At 46.8% G+C, this 17494-nt stretch overlaps 2 protein-coding genes across 2 annotated transcripts in view; one reads left to right on the forward strand and one right to left on the reverse strand.

The window, feature by feature from the left end:
• NUDT14 (nudix hydrolase 14) overlaps window positions 1–12322 on the forward strand; it is a 92320-nt gene extending 79998 nt beyond the window's left edge. The window contains exon 5 of the mRNA XM_053283940.1: window positions 1215–12322. Coding sequence (XP_053139915.1) covers window positions 1215–1455 — 241 coding nt within the window. The 3' untranslated portion in view covers window positions 1456–12322. The remainder of the gene's footprint in view (window positions 1–1214) is intronic.
• On the reverse strand, window positions 6637–8653 carry LOC128339912 (PWWP domain-containing DNA repair factor 3A-like). Its single transcript, XM_053284447.1, is given in 3 exon segments — window positions 6637–7079; window positions 7081–7642; window positions 8303–8653. Coding segments are annotated over 3 exon segments (1251 nt in total). The 5' UTR covers window positions 8625–8653; the 3' UTR covers window positions 6637–6712.
• Window positions 12323–17494: the final 5172 nt, after the last annotated feature.

Below are 17494 nucleotides of genomic sequence, written 5' to 3' on the forward strand. Positions count from 1 at the left end.
TGTGGAATTCTCTGCCACAAGATGTGGTGACAGCCAACAACCTGGATGGCTTTAAGAGGGGTTTGGTTCACTTCATGGAGGAGCAATCTGTCAATGGCTACTAATTGGAGGGATATGGGCCACCTCCAGCCTCAAAGGCAGGATGCCTCTGAGTACCGCTTGCAGGAGAGTAGCAGCAGGAGAGAGGGCATGCTTACAACTGCCTGTGGCTTCCAGCTGCATCTGGTGGGCCACTGTGTGAAATAGGATGCTAGACTAGATGGGCCTTGGGGCTGATCCAGCAGCGTTGTTCTTATGCTGACATAATTTGCTGCGCATTTCCCTTTCCCTGCTCCATATCATTAGGCACACAACTGCTGGCGTCAGTAAGCCTGGATCATGTCGGGAACTGGGAGCATGCGCTTCTGGTGGGTGTAATGCCTGAACCCAACTCTGCCCAGTTTTTGTTCTGGATTCCCAAGATCCACTTGTAACCTACATTTGAAATAGGGTAGAGAATCGTGGAAGACGGTCAGGGATCTGGTGCAGGAGCTGTACATGGATGGGTTCAGACATCATGCCCCCCAGAAATGTGTGCACCCAGTTCCCATGTTCCCAGCTTACTGACTTGCTGGCTGTCATGTGAAGCCACCCATTGTTGGCTTCTCCTGTAATTACAACAGAACATGAGGACAGTTTGTACTACATGTTGCGGAAAGGAAGTGCAGAAACTGGACATGGGGCTCTCATTTGCTGCAGCAGCAGCAGCCCTGTGTTTCATAGATTGTATAAAATAGGTAATTTTTCTTGAATAAATGATCGGGGGGGCGGGGAGTATGGGTGACACTTTAAGACTAACAGTAGGAATTTTATTCTTACCAACAAGCATTCACTTTTGTGCACATTGACCTGCTTCATCTGATGCTTAAATGGAACTCAAACACTCATGCTTTTTTGTAATAATAAAAACATCTGCAGTTAGTCTCCATGTGCCACCCATTTTTCCTACTGGATCAACAAAAGACCAGCAAACAGAGGTACTTTTTCACACAATGCATAATCAACTTGTGGAATTCTCTGCCACAAGATGTGGTGACAGCCAACAACCTGGATGGCTTTAAGAGGGGTTTGGATCACTTCATGGAGGAGCGATCTGTCAGTGGCTACTAATTGGAGGGATATGGTTATCCACATACTAAATGACCTTTCCTTTCTCTTTTCCCCTCATCCTGAAGAGCTGGAGTTGGTGTGACGGGATCAAAGCAAACGTTGTTTTATGCCGAGGTAACCGATGGGATGAAAACTGGTGAAGGAGGGGGCCAGCCCCAAGAAGGCGAGCTGATTGAAGTTGTGGAAATCCCTCTGCAGGACTCCATGAGTTTTGCGTTTGATGAGACTTTTCCTAAAACGATGGGTGTCATCTTCAGCTTCATGTGGTTTCAAAACAATGTTGCCCCAAAGCTGTTAGAAAAATAAGAATGGAGACTGAGATGTACTGGAATTGTCAGGGTGGGGAATAAAAACAAAACACAACCATAGATAGGAAACCTTTCTGGGTGTATATTGTTTAGCACCCTGTTTGGGGGAAAACTCAACAATAATAGGAATTGGGAACGGGATTCCATTTTTTTTCTTTTCTTTTCTGTAAGAGTTAAACTCCTGGTCACCATTTATGGCTTTTGGTATGAGTCACCATTGGCACGGAGTCCACTGTCCTTCTTGTCTTTTTGGGTAGCTTCTCATTATCACCAGCAAGTCAGTAAAAAGTCTGGGAAAGGGAACCAGAGGTTCCAGGCAAGCGTGTGCTCCTGTCAGACATGCTGTGTGAAGCTGCCAACATGCCCAGTTACTGTCTTCTGCTCAAGATTTTACCAATAATCTCTGCTCAGTTTCACACCTAGGTGTCACATTGGGTACAGCTGGTAGCTCACCTAATAATAATAATAATATTTTGATTTCTATACCACCCTTCCAAAAATGGCTCAGGGCGGTTTACACAGAAAAATAACAAACAAATAAGATGGCTCCCTGTCCCCAAAGGCCTCACAATCTAAAAAGAAACATAAGATAGACACCAGCAACAGTCACTGGAAGTACTATGCTGGGGGTGGATAGGGCCAGTTACTGTCCCCCTGCTAAATAAAGAGAATCACCACAGTAAAAGGTGCCTCTTTGCCCAGTTAGCTTACTAGAAGCTCGTAGAATCTCAGGTGGAAGTCGGTATACAGCCACATCTTCAGCTTCACATGACATGTCCGATGGAAGCCTGCACTCACTGGGAACCTCTGGTTCACTCTCCCTAATGTTTTAACCAACTTGCCGGCAATCATGAGAAGTCACTCATTAATTGAGAGAAGCTAAGATTGGCCAAGATGGAAACCTTTAGAATTGGGGTGCAGAATCCAGTTGCCTGGCAGCACATCCATGTCCGCTCGTTATTCCCCTCACTACCACGTGGCACATTAGCCAATATGACTAATGTGCCACGTTTGGGGGATTGCTGAATTAGAGCTTGGTCAGGTGGGACCTGCATCTCCCCAACCCTAGTGCCTCTGTCAAATAGCTCAAGCAGGCCAATTCCCTCCCACTCACCCCCATCCTGATGTTCTGCTCATGGGGTGTTGTTTTTTAAGCTGCCACCTCCCACATTCCATGGCTGCTGGGGGCCACTAAGCATGCTCTGACCTCATAAGTGGTTGTTGTTTTTTAGTTGTCACATTTGCTTTTCCTTGTGATCTACACGTGTATTTACTTGTGCATACTAGGGAGTCCCATGGGTCTGTAGGCACGATTACTGTATATGGGTGTGGCCCCATATTTTGCTTCCAGCCTGATGGGCACTCAGCCTCCTGGATTGGCAGTTAGTATATATAGATATCACAGAGGATGCTTTTGGAGGGCCCTGGGTTTTCTCCCATCATACTCTTATCCCTGCTCTTCTTGCATTTTCACACTCTGTTGAAAGTTGTAGTAGATTATCTGACACTCTCGTCTTATTTCTGAAAAGTTCCTCATGAAGTTCTTCTTATGTCCTTAGCCTAGACCAGGGCTGCACAACTTCGGATCTCCTGCAGATGTTGTACTACAATTCCCACAATCCCTGACCGTTGGCCACTGTGCCTGGGGATGATGGGAGTTGTAGTCTAAAAACAGTTGTGCAGCCCCGACCTGCCCTACACCCTTATTCTGACATCTTTGGAATTGTCTTTCCCTGATTTCCTCCCAGAAAAATAATTGGGATGCAGTATCTCACTGTGGCGCTGACACACTGACATAATTTTTGCAACATTCCTGCAGAACACATACATGTTGCTTCCAGCAGGATTGCATGTTGCTCCATCCCGATAGCACCAACAAGCACTGGCAGTGGCACTGGCTATAGAATCCAGTGTCTGTGAATGTATTACTTTTTCACTATTCTTGTGTCATTCTTAAGACTTTTGAAATGAGGCAGGTGGCAAGCAGAGACAGGGCCTCTTTGATTGTGGCACCTCATTTATGGTACTCCCTCCCCCTGCCTATTAATCCAGCCCCTCTCTGGAAGCATTTAGATGTCACTTAAAAGGTGTTCCTGTTCTCTCCGAATTTTAAGAGGATTTGCTTCTCTGATCTTGCTGCTGTTTTCAGGGTGTGTTTTTTTCTTTGTTTGTTTACGACTGTTCTGGCTCGCTTTTAAAACTTAATTTTAGTCATGATTGAGCTTGTTCTGATGAGCAGCTGTTTCTGGGTAGGAGAGGGGAAATCAGGGTACAAAGCTAAAGGTCTGGAGCTGCAGGACGCCCTCCTACCCAGCTCCTGCCTAAGTGGGCAGCCTAGCTTTTTAACCCAGTTCTAAGCTGAGGTAGGACAGAAATACCCCACTGCCCTACCTCAGAATTTGGTTGTGTCTGGCCGATTGGGCTGTGATTTTGAGCTCCCAGGAGCCAGCAGCCATGGTGCCCAAAGAGTTATGAGGACAGCAGGGCTGGGCAGAGCGGAGCTGCTCCAGGACTGTGGGATGCTTCTCTGCTGTTTGCAAAATGCGTTGTGGGCTAGCTGGAGGCCCCAGCTCCCAAATTCAGCTCTGGAGAACATTGCTGGGGCGTTCATGTGGGCACACGGGCTGCAGAGCCAAAAGGAGGCTCTGGTCATCTGGGAGCAGGAAGGTAAGATCCTGCCTTCCCTGCAGCCTAGCCCATTTGGCTGTGAGAACAGCTTCATTGCGTATTATTGTTGCAGCTGCTCTTTTAAATCCTGCAGTGAGACACCTTGGTCATCACAGTTGAGAAGCTAGGTTTGCCTTATTTTCAGTCATGATTGCAGGGCCTTGGAAGCATGCAGGGCCTGGCGAAATCACAGCAAGTAGAGATGGTGGCCCATATGCTGGGCAACCAGAACAACACCCTTGCCCAGAGCCAGAACAGTAGCTGAGCTGCAGGCTTGCCTCACAGATGAGGGAAAGCACTTCCCCCTCCTCACAAGTGCCAGGAACATGTCCCTGCAGGCTGTTTGACCATCAGGTTTCAGAGAGAAGTGAAAACCGCTTCGCCATCTCCCTCCCGATGTGCTGGGCTGCAAGGCAGCTGAGCCAGCACAGTGTAGTGGTTAGAGTGTTAGATTCAGACCGGAGAGACCCACGTTCAAATCCATATTCATCCATGAAACCCGCTGGGTGACCCTTGGCCAGTCACTTCTCTCTCAGCCTAACCTAACTCACAGGGTTGCTGTAAGGATGATCATAACCATGTTTACCAGGTATAAATGTAAATCTTGCTCCACCCTTAAAAAGCTGTGCAGGACTGTGGGCCAGTGTTCTTAACAATGTAAGCCTCTGGGCAACACCAGCCCCTTTTAAAAAAATCATTGTACAGTGACTAGCACTGCTTGTTGCAGCAACAGTGCTTGTTGCTTGGACCACATTACCCCTTTGCAAAGTTCTCTTCACTAGCATCCTCTCTCCATCTCCACTTTAAGCTGCTTGTAAAGTAAAGTTGTGCCGTTGAGTCGGTGTCGACTCCTGGTGCCCACAGAGCCCTGTGGTTGTCTTTGGAAGAATACAGGAGGGGTTTACCATTGCCATCTCCCACACAGTATGAGATGATGCCTTTCAGCATCTTCCTATATCACTGCTGCCCGATATAGGTGTTTCCCATAGTCTGGGAAATGTACCAGCGGGAATTCAAACCAGCAACTCTAGGCAAGTCACTTCCCCGCTGTGCCATCATCTCTGTAGTTGTGCCCCTCTCTCTTTTCTTCTTTCTCTACATGCAGTTGGAATGTCCTTCCACCCAACTCCCTTTCTCTGTACCCTCCACTTCCTCTATTCAGACCTTCTGCTTCCCATCTTCTGAAGTGTGTCCTGACTTTACCTTTAAGCTTGCAGGCAGGACCTGTTTTATTTGCAGTTCTTATTTGCGGTGCCTAGTGATCTTAGGTTCTTTATAAATATAGACGGAATAATGCCAATACGTTTTCAGAGGTTCCTCCACAGCTTTTTCATTTTGATGACTAATAGAATAGACTAGATTATGCAGAGCCTGTGAGGTTGGGCTAATTTGATTAATTCATACAGTTCACAGAATCCAGTTTTTCTTTGCACTGTTTGGCTGACCCTGATGCCGACTTCTGGTTTTCTTTTTCTTTTTCAGCACAAAACATGCCAACCTTTTAAAGCTTTAGACTACAGATCAAAATTATTTTGTTTTAGCAAACTGTGATTGATTGTTCCTACTACTTTAGAGATTTATTGCAACTGTGATTTTTTTTAAGCAAGCTTTGTGCTGCATTGTGCTATTTATCATTTTATTTTGTATTTTGGTTTTATGTTAATATCTAGTTTTTGTCTTTATTTGGAAGTTGTTTTGAGAATTTGGTCAAATTTAAAGGTGGGATATAAGCTCTCTAAATAAAGATTACTATTTTATTTATTTAAAACATTTATATACCGCCCAAAACGCAAGTCTCTGGGTGGTTCACAACAAAACAAAAACAGATACAAAGATTAAAACATCTTAGGATTCGAGGTCAACATGTGCCTGAAAGAAGTTGTTTCTTGCTGTGGGAAAAGCCGCCTCTCTACTCCCAGGCTGTTAAGAGATTTGCAAATGAGGCAATTCAATGAGGCAAGAGTCACTATGTATCAACAGCCTAGTGTTTGAAGAAGTGCGATATTGGATTCGGCAAGGCCAGAGACAGACAATGGCTCATTGCCAAGGTGTTGCTAAAAAATAGTTTGCTGTTCACAATGCGTACACTCAGTCTGCTTTCACTTCCAGACAAAAAGGTTCAGCATGTTTCTGGGATTGATTAAAAACCTACTAAACCTTTTGGCCAGTTGGTGGGGGTGGTGGAGTATAGGGGAGGATAGCCTAGGAAACAGAAGTGCTTGCAAACCACCACTGCCTCCGACTCACAGATCTGGGATTTCGAAGCCCATTTTCACTGGGGTGATTCTTGCGGAACAGCAGCTGCAGGTCTTTACTCCCACAAGAAATGCAGTACAAAAGGGAACTGGGATGAAGAGGAAAAGGCTAAGCAGGGAGAAGGTTATATATTTATACTGAAGCTTTAAAAAATATATATCTATTTTAAAAATAGAAGTTCTTTATACAAAATAATTGCTTTCCATTTCTGTTCTGTACACATGCCAGGTCTGTGCTGACTTAGACGCCGTTATTGTGGCCAACTTCACAAGCCGTCTTCTGGATAAGACTCCTGCAGGTGCTGCTGCTTCTTCTTTTCCAAGATTTCTTCTTCAAATATTTCTCTTTCCCTCTGGAAAGAGGACTTCCAAGATGAATTTGATGCTGTCTCCATTCCTCAGCCATAGCATCTTGGCAGTGTCTCTCTGGTAGAGCTCGTGCAAGTAGTTCAACACAAGGTCCTGCTGGCTTTCATCCTCCAGGTATGTCTCGATGGAGGTCACGTAAGGAGGGGCATTGAGGAAGTGCTTCAGCCACCGAGACAGCTTGCTCTTTAGGATGGCCTTTAGGTGTTCCTCCGCCCTCTTGGCCTTCACAATGAACTTCACAATCTTCTTGTTGGCCTTGTCGCTGGCCGCCCGCATCCGGTCGGGGAGAACCTTCTTAGCAGGCTTAGGGGGCGTTGCCCCTGAGAGAGATCCTTTCAGGTTCATCTCTATTCTGGGGAAGGCAATCTGGGAGAGTTGCCACTGGGCCTCTTCTCACTGGGTAGCTCATATCACTGGCAGAATACTCCAGGAAGGATCCCATGAAGGAGTGGAGACCTACTTTGATTCTGTAGTCTTTTATCAAGCCAATGCAGCAGTTAATTTCATGGCTGTGGTTCTCTCCAGCTTTATCTATGAGCACCTGCTTCTCTTCACAGTCAACGTGTTTGAGGTTTCTCAGAGAGACTCAGAAACCCTTCAATTTCTCATCGGCCAGGAATGTTTCTGTCAGGAGCACACTCACTCTCTTGGCTTTCTGCTCCACCCTCTTCACCACTGCTGGCCAATATGGGTTTCTCCAGAGCTTGTACCAAACCAGCATCCCTGCTTCAATCGAACAGGGCTCTTGATTCAGGAAGATACTGGGAAGTTCTTCGTCGTCATCTTCATCCCCGAAAACTGAGCTGAGTGAGCTCTCTCTAAGCCTCAAGGGCAGTGCAGAGGTGGGTCCTAACCCTTGTCCATCTTCAAAGTCATGGGAATGGAGGCTCTGGGCTGTGTTCACAAGACCGCTTCAGTTCACTTTCAGAGGTTCCAAAACTAGCTCATCGAGAGCAGCTCCACAGTTGGAGTTCTTGGAAGAGCTCCTGAGTTGCTTTCCTTGGGAGGGAGACTGAGCCACGTTGCACAGTTTTAGGCGGGTTCCTTGAGAGTTCTCTGTGTATCTCCTGCCAGAGGCCTTCCTACGTTTCTTTGGGGAAGGCTGTCTGTTCTTTGGGAGCTTGGCTGACCCACACTCAACGAGGGAGTCCAGCAGATTCTTCCTAAGCCCAGGTTTTGCACCTGAATTTTTCCCTGGCAGAATGAACCTGGTGCAGGTGTTGCAGAGAGGGGAGTTTGGGGTGCTTGTCCTAGCCAAGTGCTTAGAGGCAGGTGAGGAGAAGTTGGTATTCCCACCAGACCATTCTTCATTCCAACAGCACCTCTCGGCCTTCTTTGAGAAACGTGGCAATTTTCTGGTGGGGCTGGGTTTGGGCAGCTTTTTGAGCTGAGCGCTGTTTGCTCCTGGCATCTTGGTTTTGGAAGTGTGACAGCTTTGTGCATTCAACTCCCTGGGGCTTGAAAGGGGTCTCAGTTTAGATGCAGAGGGTTTATGTTTGGAAAAGCCTTCAGTTTTGTCCCTGGGGAACTGGCCACATTTTTCTTGGACTGCACCCTGCAATGATGTAGGTGCATCCGGAGCCTTTTCCTCTCTTTTCCTCTTCCGCGTATCCTTTTCAGAAGAGAGCTGCTGGCGGCTAGCCACGACCATTGATAAAGGCCCCTCTTGGGTTGCTTTGTGGGCAGCTGGCTTCTCTCTTTTCCTTTTGGAAAGGCTATCTTCTTTGGAGCGATTCAGGATGTCCAAAGCCATACGCAGAGCTCGCCGGTACTTCAGCTCTTTCACGGGCTGGCGGACTTCCTTGTTCTGAGCTAGCAGAGAGGCGATGGCTTCAATGTTCTCCTTGTTCAAGGGTTTGGTATCCACACAGAGCATGTCAGCCCTTCTCTCCGGCCTCGCACGTGCCTGAGTCCTCCCAGTCTGCCGCCGTCTGCAGTGAGTAGAGTGGAGTCTTGGCGCACGCGTGCGTACTAGAAGAGTGTACTAGAATAGCATTCAAGTGCTTCTGACAAATCTTGTTCCCCAATCCATATTCTCATTTCCAAATGAAGTCCCTGAGATCTTCATGCGGGCAGCTCAAAGGGTACTTTAGCCTTCGTAATACAAACTCTAGAAATGCTGTGAAATGTGCCATCCTCGTAGACCCTGAGTAGAACAGCTGCCTTCCAGAGTGCCTGAAGTCCAAAACACTCCATCAGCGAATAGGAGAGAAGCAAAGCTTTCCCGTTTTAAATGTCCTGCTCGCTCACTCTGTTAGCATTAATTACCATGGCAATGCTATATCTGTGTCAGTGGGGCGATTTAAAATGCCTGTTCCAAGGCAACTAATCTCAAGAGATGCACAATCCAAGAGGCAGGCGTTTCGGCGGCGGCAGTGCCAACCCTGAGACCGTGCAGTTGTGGCTGTATTCTGTGGCTGATTAGCACTAAAGGGCATGGCTTCACCCAGGACTGTGAGCTTGATCATAGGCACATCTCCAAACCTATTTTTGGAGGGCATTTTTGTGGCAGGAAAGGCACATACAAATAGATCCTTATACCCAGGGTTCTCAAACTTGGGTCCCCAGATTATCTTGGACCACAACTCCCATCATCCCCCGCAGCAACAGCCTTTTTATTAGCCTCTACCTCACTATAAGCCTGAGTTGGAAGACAGGGCTGGCTGAGGGAGGAGCAGCAGGATTGGGAGCCCTGCCCGGGCTAGCACTGTCCTACCCAGGTCAGGCCAGTTGTGAGAACGACCTCCTTCTGTGGTTTACTTTGGGCCACACAGGAGCACCCCAAACTCATGGTTTGCTTGTAACCCACTACTGGGAGCAAGGAATGTGCTCCTGGGTAGTGCAGGCACATAAAATGGTCCTTTGGTTGTCCAAAGGGTGTTTGTCCTGCCCAGTCACCAACCCCGGGCAAAATTCTCCTGAGTAAGTGAAATGAAGAGGCTGGATCCGTATAAACAGGGTACGCAGAGCCCTGGATGAGCACAGTGTGGACATGCCCTTAGCAATAGCACAGTGGCTCTTCAAACATTGGTGTATGAAGGGTTAGGGTTAGGGGGGCTGTTCTGGGGTATTGCCTGCAGACCGGCCCATTTTCTTACATTACAGCCATTCCAGGGGAAGAGGCTCAGAAGGCAATCGAGGGCCTAAAAACCATGGACTCTGGTTTACCAGGGAGCTGGGACCATCTCTGGTTAAGAGGGGACAGTTGGGGAGAACATGCATTTAATTTCTGAACAGTTTTTCATTAATTAAGTGAGATGGTTTGGAAATGCGCAGTTGAGGACCTCGTGGCTTGAGAAAAAAGCAGCTGAATCATATTGCATAAAAATACTTTTTGAAGTTGGTGCACACTGCATCTCAGATTAGCATCGCTTTTTGGAAAGTGTAATTAGGCCTAATTAGATTTGCATCTGCTGAATCTGGGCAAAGGACCAAGAGTAAGAAGCACCGTTCGGGCACTCCTCCGAGCCACATCTGTAAACAACTTTCAGCCTGGCCTCTGCCGGCCTGCCACACAGGCAGCCGAACACTCGGGAGAGCCAACCATTTAACACGATCAACTTGTTGGGCAAAATCCACTGGGAAGCTGGAGGCCCGTTGAAAGGAAGCAGAGTGCGTAAATGGGATAATGAATGAGTGGACTGTGCCCATCAGCCGTATTCATTATTTTTTAATTAGCTCTTTGCAATCTCCATTTTGCACTTTATTTTGCATATCTAATCTAATCTGCTGATCAAACTCCTGCCAGCCGCCATCCTTTCATAAGGATAGAAATTTGTTCCCGTGTTAATTAGCATCCTAATTGGGCTCATCTTGAAGCATATTTAATATTTATGGCTTTGCCCTTGAAAATCAGCAGGATTGCTGGGCTGTACTCGTGAGTTTGGGAGCTTTTCCCACCATGCACAGCTCACTGATACTGCTGACACCTCCCTGGACAATAGATTAGGCGCCCACAGCCATCATGGCCAGAAAGCCCGTTGTTCTGTTGGGCCATGGGGGTGTGGAGGAGGACAGGCCAGCCAGCATCAGGGATCGTCTTTGCCCTCACTGTCCCTGAGCGAAGCAACACATCTTTATTTCCCCAAATGGGGGGCAGGGGATTAAATTATTACATTTTCCTCCTCCGAGGAACTCAAGTCAGTGGTTCTCCCTGTGCCCTTTTTACCCTCACAACAACCCAGTGCTATAACAGAGTGGGGATCTGAACTTTGGTTTCCCTGGTCGTCGTTTGACGCTCTCACCACTACACCCTACTGGTTGGTGAATGGCAACCCTTCACTTTTATGGAAGAATGCAAAGGAGGGCATTCTGAGACATCGTTGTGATGGGGGGCTAAGTCTGCTTCCTGCCCCTTCTGATTCCAACCGGCCCCTCCCTGTGCAGTCTTCTTCCATCATCTGCATTGACTCTTATTTCTTGGTGACACAAGAATGTGACAGAATTGTGGTGGGAATGGGACAGAAAGCTGGCATCTAGCTTTTGTATATACAGAGATGCCTTAATCCTCCAGGGGTGATGTATATGTCAAGACAAGGGCCCTGATTGAGCAGGTAACACCTAAAGGAGCACCCTGGCTATCTTCATTCCCCACCCGCCATTCTAGAGGGGGTCAGTCATTTCATCCCGGCTGCCACTTCAGTTGGAAGTGATGCAATCTACATTTCTACAGGCTGTGTTCTCGGGGGCAAGATGTGTACCTAATGCTGTACTGTGACTCGAAGCAGGCCTGTTTAAGGCAGAGGCCAGGGCCTGGATCCTTCTTTTTAATTTCTGGTTAAAATGAATATTCTTCCAGTCAGCCTGGCATCACTCACACTGATTGACAGCTTTCAGTCCACTCAGAGCAGGCTTTTGCAGGATAGACTTGGTCCATATGCGTTTTCTCCTAATTTCTTCATCTCTTTGGGGTACGACAATACCAAACAAATTCTGTAGCAACATATCCAAGTTAGTAACAACAGAAGGATTTGAGCATGGCCACTAGTAGTAACAGCCCTGGTGGGTTCTCGAGCTATCTTAAGCCAGCCAGTTAAGCTCACTAGTCTGACAACCTTTGACCAGTGGAGAGCATTTTCGATGGCACTCTTTAATGTGCAGTTCTTGAGGGAGGATATCGGAAATAGCCTTATAGACCAAAAATGCCCATGTGGCACAGAGGAAACTGAAACTGACTTGTGCTTTTATATTGCCCATTCTAACGGGATATTCCCATCACTTTTATTGCCCCTCTTTTACTGAATATGCTAGGCAGATCCGCTGAGTTTTATACCTCCTTTCTACTTGCAGATCGGAATCCATCGACAACATTTAGTGTGGCTAAATTCTGTGCTGCCGCCTACAAGGTCAGGCAAGCGTTGATTCAAAGATATTAATTATAACTAAAACGTTAAGCAGCACAGCATTTCTATTTCAATTAAGTGTATGGACGTTTAGTGCATAGTATATAGATTTGTAAGGTGATGAGTAGTACATATATTCTGTCTTAACTTGTTAAAATGTTAATTTTGCTGTTGGTAGTTATCTGCTTGTTGGTTCTGATCAATGGCCGTAATAAAGTAATCTATCTGTGTTACGGCCATTGATCAGAACCAACAAGCAGATAACTACCAACAGCAAAATTAACATTTTAACAAGTTAAGACAGAATATATGTACTACTTCCACATACATGATGACTGTTGATTCATCAACCTTGCCTGTGCAAAAACATGCTATGTACATTGTCCTCAGCACGTGGAATCACAGCTCTCAGCACTGTCCATGCACATTGAATCTGGAATCTCTCACACAGCACCAGAAAGTAAGCTTTACAGCCATTGCCTGTCAGTTTATTCTACTCTGCGCGCACACATGAAGCTGCTATACTGAATCCAACTGGTGGTGTATCTAGCCTAGCATTTTCAACTCTGTCAGCAGCTTTCCAGAGACTCGGGCAGACGTTTCTTCCAGCTCTGCTTTCTGAGTCCCTTTTTAACTGGAGAGGCCAGGAATTCAACTTGGGACCTTCTGCATGCAAAGCAGATGCTCTACCACTAATTATGTCTCGTCTCCTCCTCCTCCTCCTCCTATTTATATAATGCTTTTCAACAAACGTTTCCAAAGCAGTTTACAGGGAGACAGAATAAATAAATAAACAAACAAACAAACAAACACAAATAAATACATACAATAAAGATGGCTCCCTCTTCCCAAAGGGCTCATGATCTAAAAAGAATCATAAGAGAGAGGCCAGCAACAGCCACTGGAAGGATGCTGTGCTGAGGATGGATCGGGCCCGTTGTTCTCCCCCTGCTCAATAAAGAGAATCACCACTTTTAGCAAGGTGGGGGGAGCAACTCCCTCCGCTGCCCCCTCCTCACTCCACAACAGGTAGAAGGGTTAAAATCTGTATCCTAGTACCTATCCTTCCTACAGAATCTGGTGCTGAGCACTGACTGTAACATCTTGAGTATTACTCAAAGAAGAAAGAAAACCCAACCAAGGGTGCAACTATCCCTTCCTTTGCACATGGAAATCAGGGATATGCAAAAAGAAACTCTCTGTGAATGTTCACTCCCCTTATAGAAACTCATGTAGCCTCCCTTGAAATTTCTCAGAAGTTACTCTTTGGGAGGAACCCTGAAATTTACTTTGAGCTTCACTCTTTCAAGCCCTAACAGAAATATGTTACATGTGTGGGAAGAGGGTTGGCAGGGGAAGCCGCTGCTATGGGGATCCCCTTGAATGTGGACAAGGGGAATGTGGACCCCCCCACCCCGCCCAAGAGCACAGCTGTTCTGGATCTGCATTAGTTCAAAGAGTTGGGCTTGGGCAGTCTTGGTCCTCCAGCTGTTGTTGAACTACAACTCCCATCATCCCCAGCCACGATGTATTGTGGCTGGGGAAGATGGGAGTTGAAGTTCAACAACAGCTGGAAGGCCAGGTTTGCCCAGCCCTAGTTGCTGAGACCCATCCCTGGGCTGGGTGCTGGTGCAAGGTAGTGCTGATCTCAGTGCCCACTCCCAGCAATTTTCTCTCCCCCGTTCTCAGGAGGCAAAAACAGGCCCACTCCGTGATGTCCAGGGTTGGTGCAAAATGCTCATAACATGTTGAAGGAGTACCGCTAAGTGGCGATAATGGGGTGTCATCCCCCCACACACACACACACACTTTATGCCATGCCTCTTTGGATAGTCGCAGCAGCACTGGAAACTTGAACTACTACCCAACTGCTGCCATCCTCCCACCCACCCACAGAACGATGCGGGAATGACACTATGTCAGGAGATTCTGGGAAAGCTGAGCAGAACGGGCCACTAGAAAGCTCTGAGCGCTGCTGCTGCCTTCAGTCACAATGGCACAGCATAAGCTAGAAAGAAGACAACCAGCAGTTGCCATAGCTGCTATTACGGCCACTCCCAAACAAACTAAGTAACTAAGTTGCCCCATGGAATTTTATGATACATTTCAGGCACACTCCCCAAATCACTCAGGTTTATGTCCCCCATGGGGAGGGGGGAAAAACCCTGAAACCCTTCAACAACCCTGCGATTTGCCAAAAATACTTTAAAAAGAATTGCAACTCAGTACAAGTACAGGGCCAAAGCCCGTTTCCTTGGAAATCATCTGGGCCTTGGCAACATCACAGCCCCTCGCCCCATTTGATGACAAACAGGAGCAGAATAAATCCCCACAAGTGGACTTAATTTGCATGATTTAAACGGCTTGCAGAATTCAGCTTGTTTGATACAGAATGTCCGTTTCGTGTGTGTTCCAGTGGGAAACGCCACACGATTCTCACATTAAATTATACAGAGTAACATGATGCACAGCTCTCTGCTGTGTGAACTTTGCCAGCTGCAGTGTCACTCATGATAACCCCGGACTGACCGTTGGGTGGCGGGTGGGTTGCGGCCATGATGTTCCTTTTGCAGTTGTGAACGTTAAAGGGATGTTTCACTGACCACAAGCACAAAAACACACCTCTGTGTTGCTTTGCCCCGTCAAGAGTCCTGTTGTACAACACGGATAAGGAGACTTCTGCATGGAGCGGTTATACATTCGCCCAGCCACAGTTATTTCCACTGGCCTCCAACCTGCAACTATGAAACCAAAGCATGAATTCCCTGAAGGTGGAACTCTGCTGTTGCTGCCGCTCATCTTTTTTAAGAGGATGTAAGACCACGTACCTGTAGATATTAGCACAGTAACCCACCACACCAGCATCTGCCTTATCCCAGGTCAGACCATTGGTCCATCGAAGCTCAGGATTGTCTACCCTGACTGGCAGGCTCTCCCAGGGGTTATCATGAGCTCTCCCACCAAGCTACGGACCCATCCCCTAAGAAGAATATCTTACAGAAGACAGCACTCATATGTAGTCTCCCATCCAAATGCAAACCAAGGTGAACCCTGCTTAGCAAATGTGGCAGTTCATACCTGAAACCAGAAGACCAGCTCTCCACCTACTCAAAGAAAGAAAGAAAGACCATCGAAAGCTGCCTTATACTGAATCAAACCATTGGTCCAACGAGCTCAGTATTGCCTACCCTGGCTGGCAGCAGCCCCTCCAAGGTTTCAGGCAGGAGGCTTTCCCAGCCCAACTTGGGGAGGCCAGGCATTGAACCTATAAACTTCGGCATGCAAAGCAGATGCTTTTGCAGTGCCCTGCAGCCCCATTTATGTATTCGACTACTATGGAAGAATATCACTACAAATAATATGACTCAGCCTTCATTGGGACAGGATCTAGGAGACACAGTCAGTGTTGTGGGCTGCAGTGCCGCTAAAAATACAGCCGTGACACACCCAGCAATGAAATCTGTCTAAAATAGCACACCTGGTGCTGTCTACAATCTTCTTCCAAACAGTTGGCAGGTGTGAGCTGGCCTTTGTGGCAATAAACGTCACACTCTACAGCCCAGCCTAGGCTCTGTCCCTTCCCTTCCTTGTGATGATAGATAAGTGGGCTCAGCTAAGATATCTAGTGCCGTGGTTTTTCCCCCCATTCATGGGGCCAAGGTAGAGTTGTGATGTCCTAGTAGACTGACTAGTGGACCTGTGTTATGCTCAGCCAAAGGGTAGTCTCTGCCCCAGAGAGCTTACAAAACAGCTTACCCTCCGATCCCCCAAATGGCTTTCTTGTGCAGCCATGTGTAAATTAAGGTTGCCAATCCTCTAGAATTGGCCTGGAGTCTCCAGGGAGCAGCCTCGGTCTCCAAGTGACTGTTGAAAGCAATTCTGAAGAGATGAATGGCTTAATACTGGGGGAAATATTGGAAAGAATATTGGGGGGGGGGAATCTTCCGGAATGACTTCAGTCAGAGCTGGCAACCCTAGGGTGACTTGTGTATTTTATACCACGGGGGCTTGGAGGGTGTGATTCAGTTTCATTGAATGCTGTGACATTCAGTGTATTGAGTATTGTATGGGGTCGTGGTTTATGAAGCTATGTAAGATATATGTTTATGAAATTGTGTTGTTGTGTATGTTTGCTTGTAAGCCACCCTGAGTCCTATGGGAGTAGGGTGACATATAAATCTAACTAAATAAATAAATTGTGTAATAGTTATCTGTTACTGTTTACGATGGCCCTTGAAGAAGATATATTTGTCAAAAACCTGTTTTACGGTGCATGTACCAGGGTGGACAAAACATATGCCAACTCAGCTGTTTGTATATGAGGAAACATAAGGGTCCCCATCCATGTGTGTGGAATTTCAAATGAGGTGGATGGCTGCTCAGGCGGAGCCTTTTCAGTGGTGGCACCCCATTCCTAGAACAGCCTCTCCAGTCATGCTAGCCTGACATCGTCACTTTGTTCTTTTAAATGACAGACGAAGACCTTTCTGTTCACCCTGGCCTTTTAGAAAGCTTTTTAAAAACAAGTCTTTTAAATGTGTTTGTATTTTCTTGTAACTTTCTTTTATGTTAATATGCTATTAATTGTATGCTTTATTCAACTGTTGTTTTATTCTACTTTGTGAGTTGACCAGAGAACAGTTGTTATGAGGTGGCAAACAAAGTTGTTTTGTTGTTGTTGTTGTTGTTTAGTCTTGGGTAACTTACTGTTTTTAGACTACAACTTCCATCACCCCCAGCTACAATGGCCAAAGGCCAGGGATGTTAGGAGCTGTCCAAAACCGAATCGTTACCCAAGAATGCTTGTATGGTTAGCCTTGCTCTTGACTTCTACAGGCAGAAGCAGTGACTAGAGGCCCATTCACATGTTATATTCAACACTCATATGATGAGTGTACAGTGCACACATGTACAGATTTGTATATAGGCACCGTCATTCACATGTTATACCGAATGCAGGTACGGGAGTACACTTCCTATCTATAGCACACATTTGAAGGCCCTGTATCCAGGTTCACTTTTAAAATGAACACGGGTGCAGTCATTCACACAATCACATGTATTAGCATACAGAAATCTATACACTTGTACAGCATACAGTAGTGCACCTAGGTCGTTTGGGTGCCCGGACTGCCCCTGCCACAAGGTGCACATTGCACCTCACCTGCCATTTTGTTCCCCTGGCTGTGTGGGGGGGGACCCCTTCTGAAAGCCTCTCTGCTGGCTCTTGAGTTTATGAGGACTGGCTTCCCAGAGACCTCATAGGGACAAAGGAAGCTGCCTTATACGGAGTCGGACCATTGGTCCATCTAGCTCAGTATTGTCTTCACAGACTGGCAGCGGCTTCTCCAAAGTTACAGGCAGGAGTCTCTCTCAGCCCTGTCTTGGGGAGGCCAGGGAGGGA

The sequence above is a fragment of the Hemicordylus capensis genome, chromosome 1 (assembly GCF_027244095.1).
Source record: "Hemicordylus capensis ecotype Gifberg chromosome 1, rHemCap1.1.pri, whole genome shotgun sequence".
Classification (NCBI taxonomy): domain Eukaryota; kingdom Metazoa; phylum Chordata; class Lepidosauria; order Squamata; family Cordylidae; genus Hemicordylus; species Hemicordylus capensis.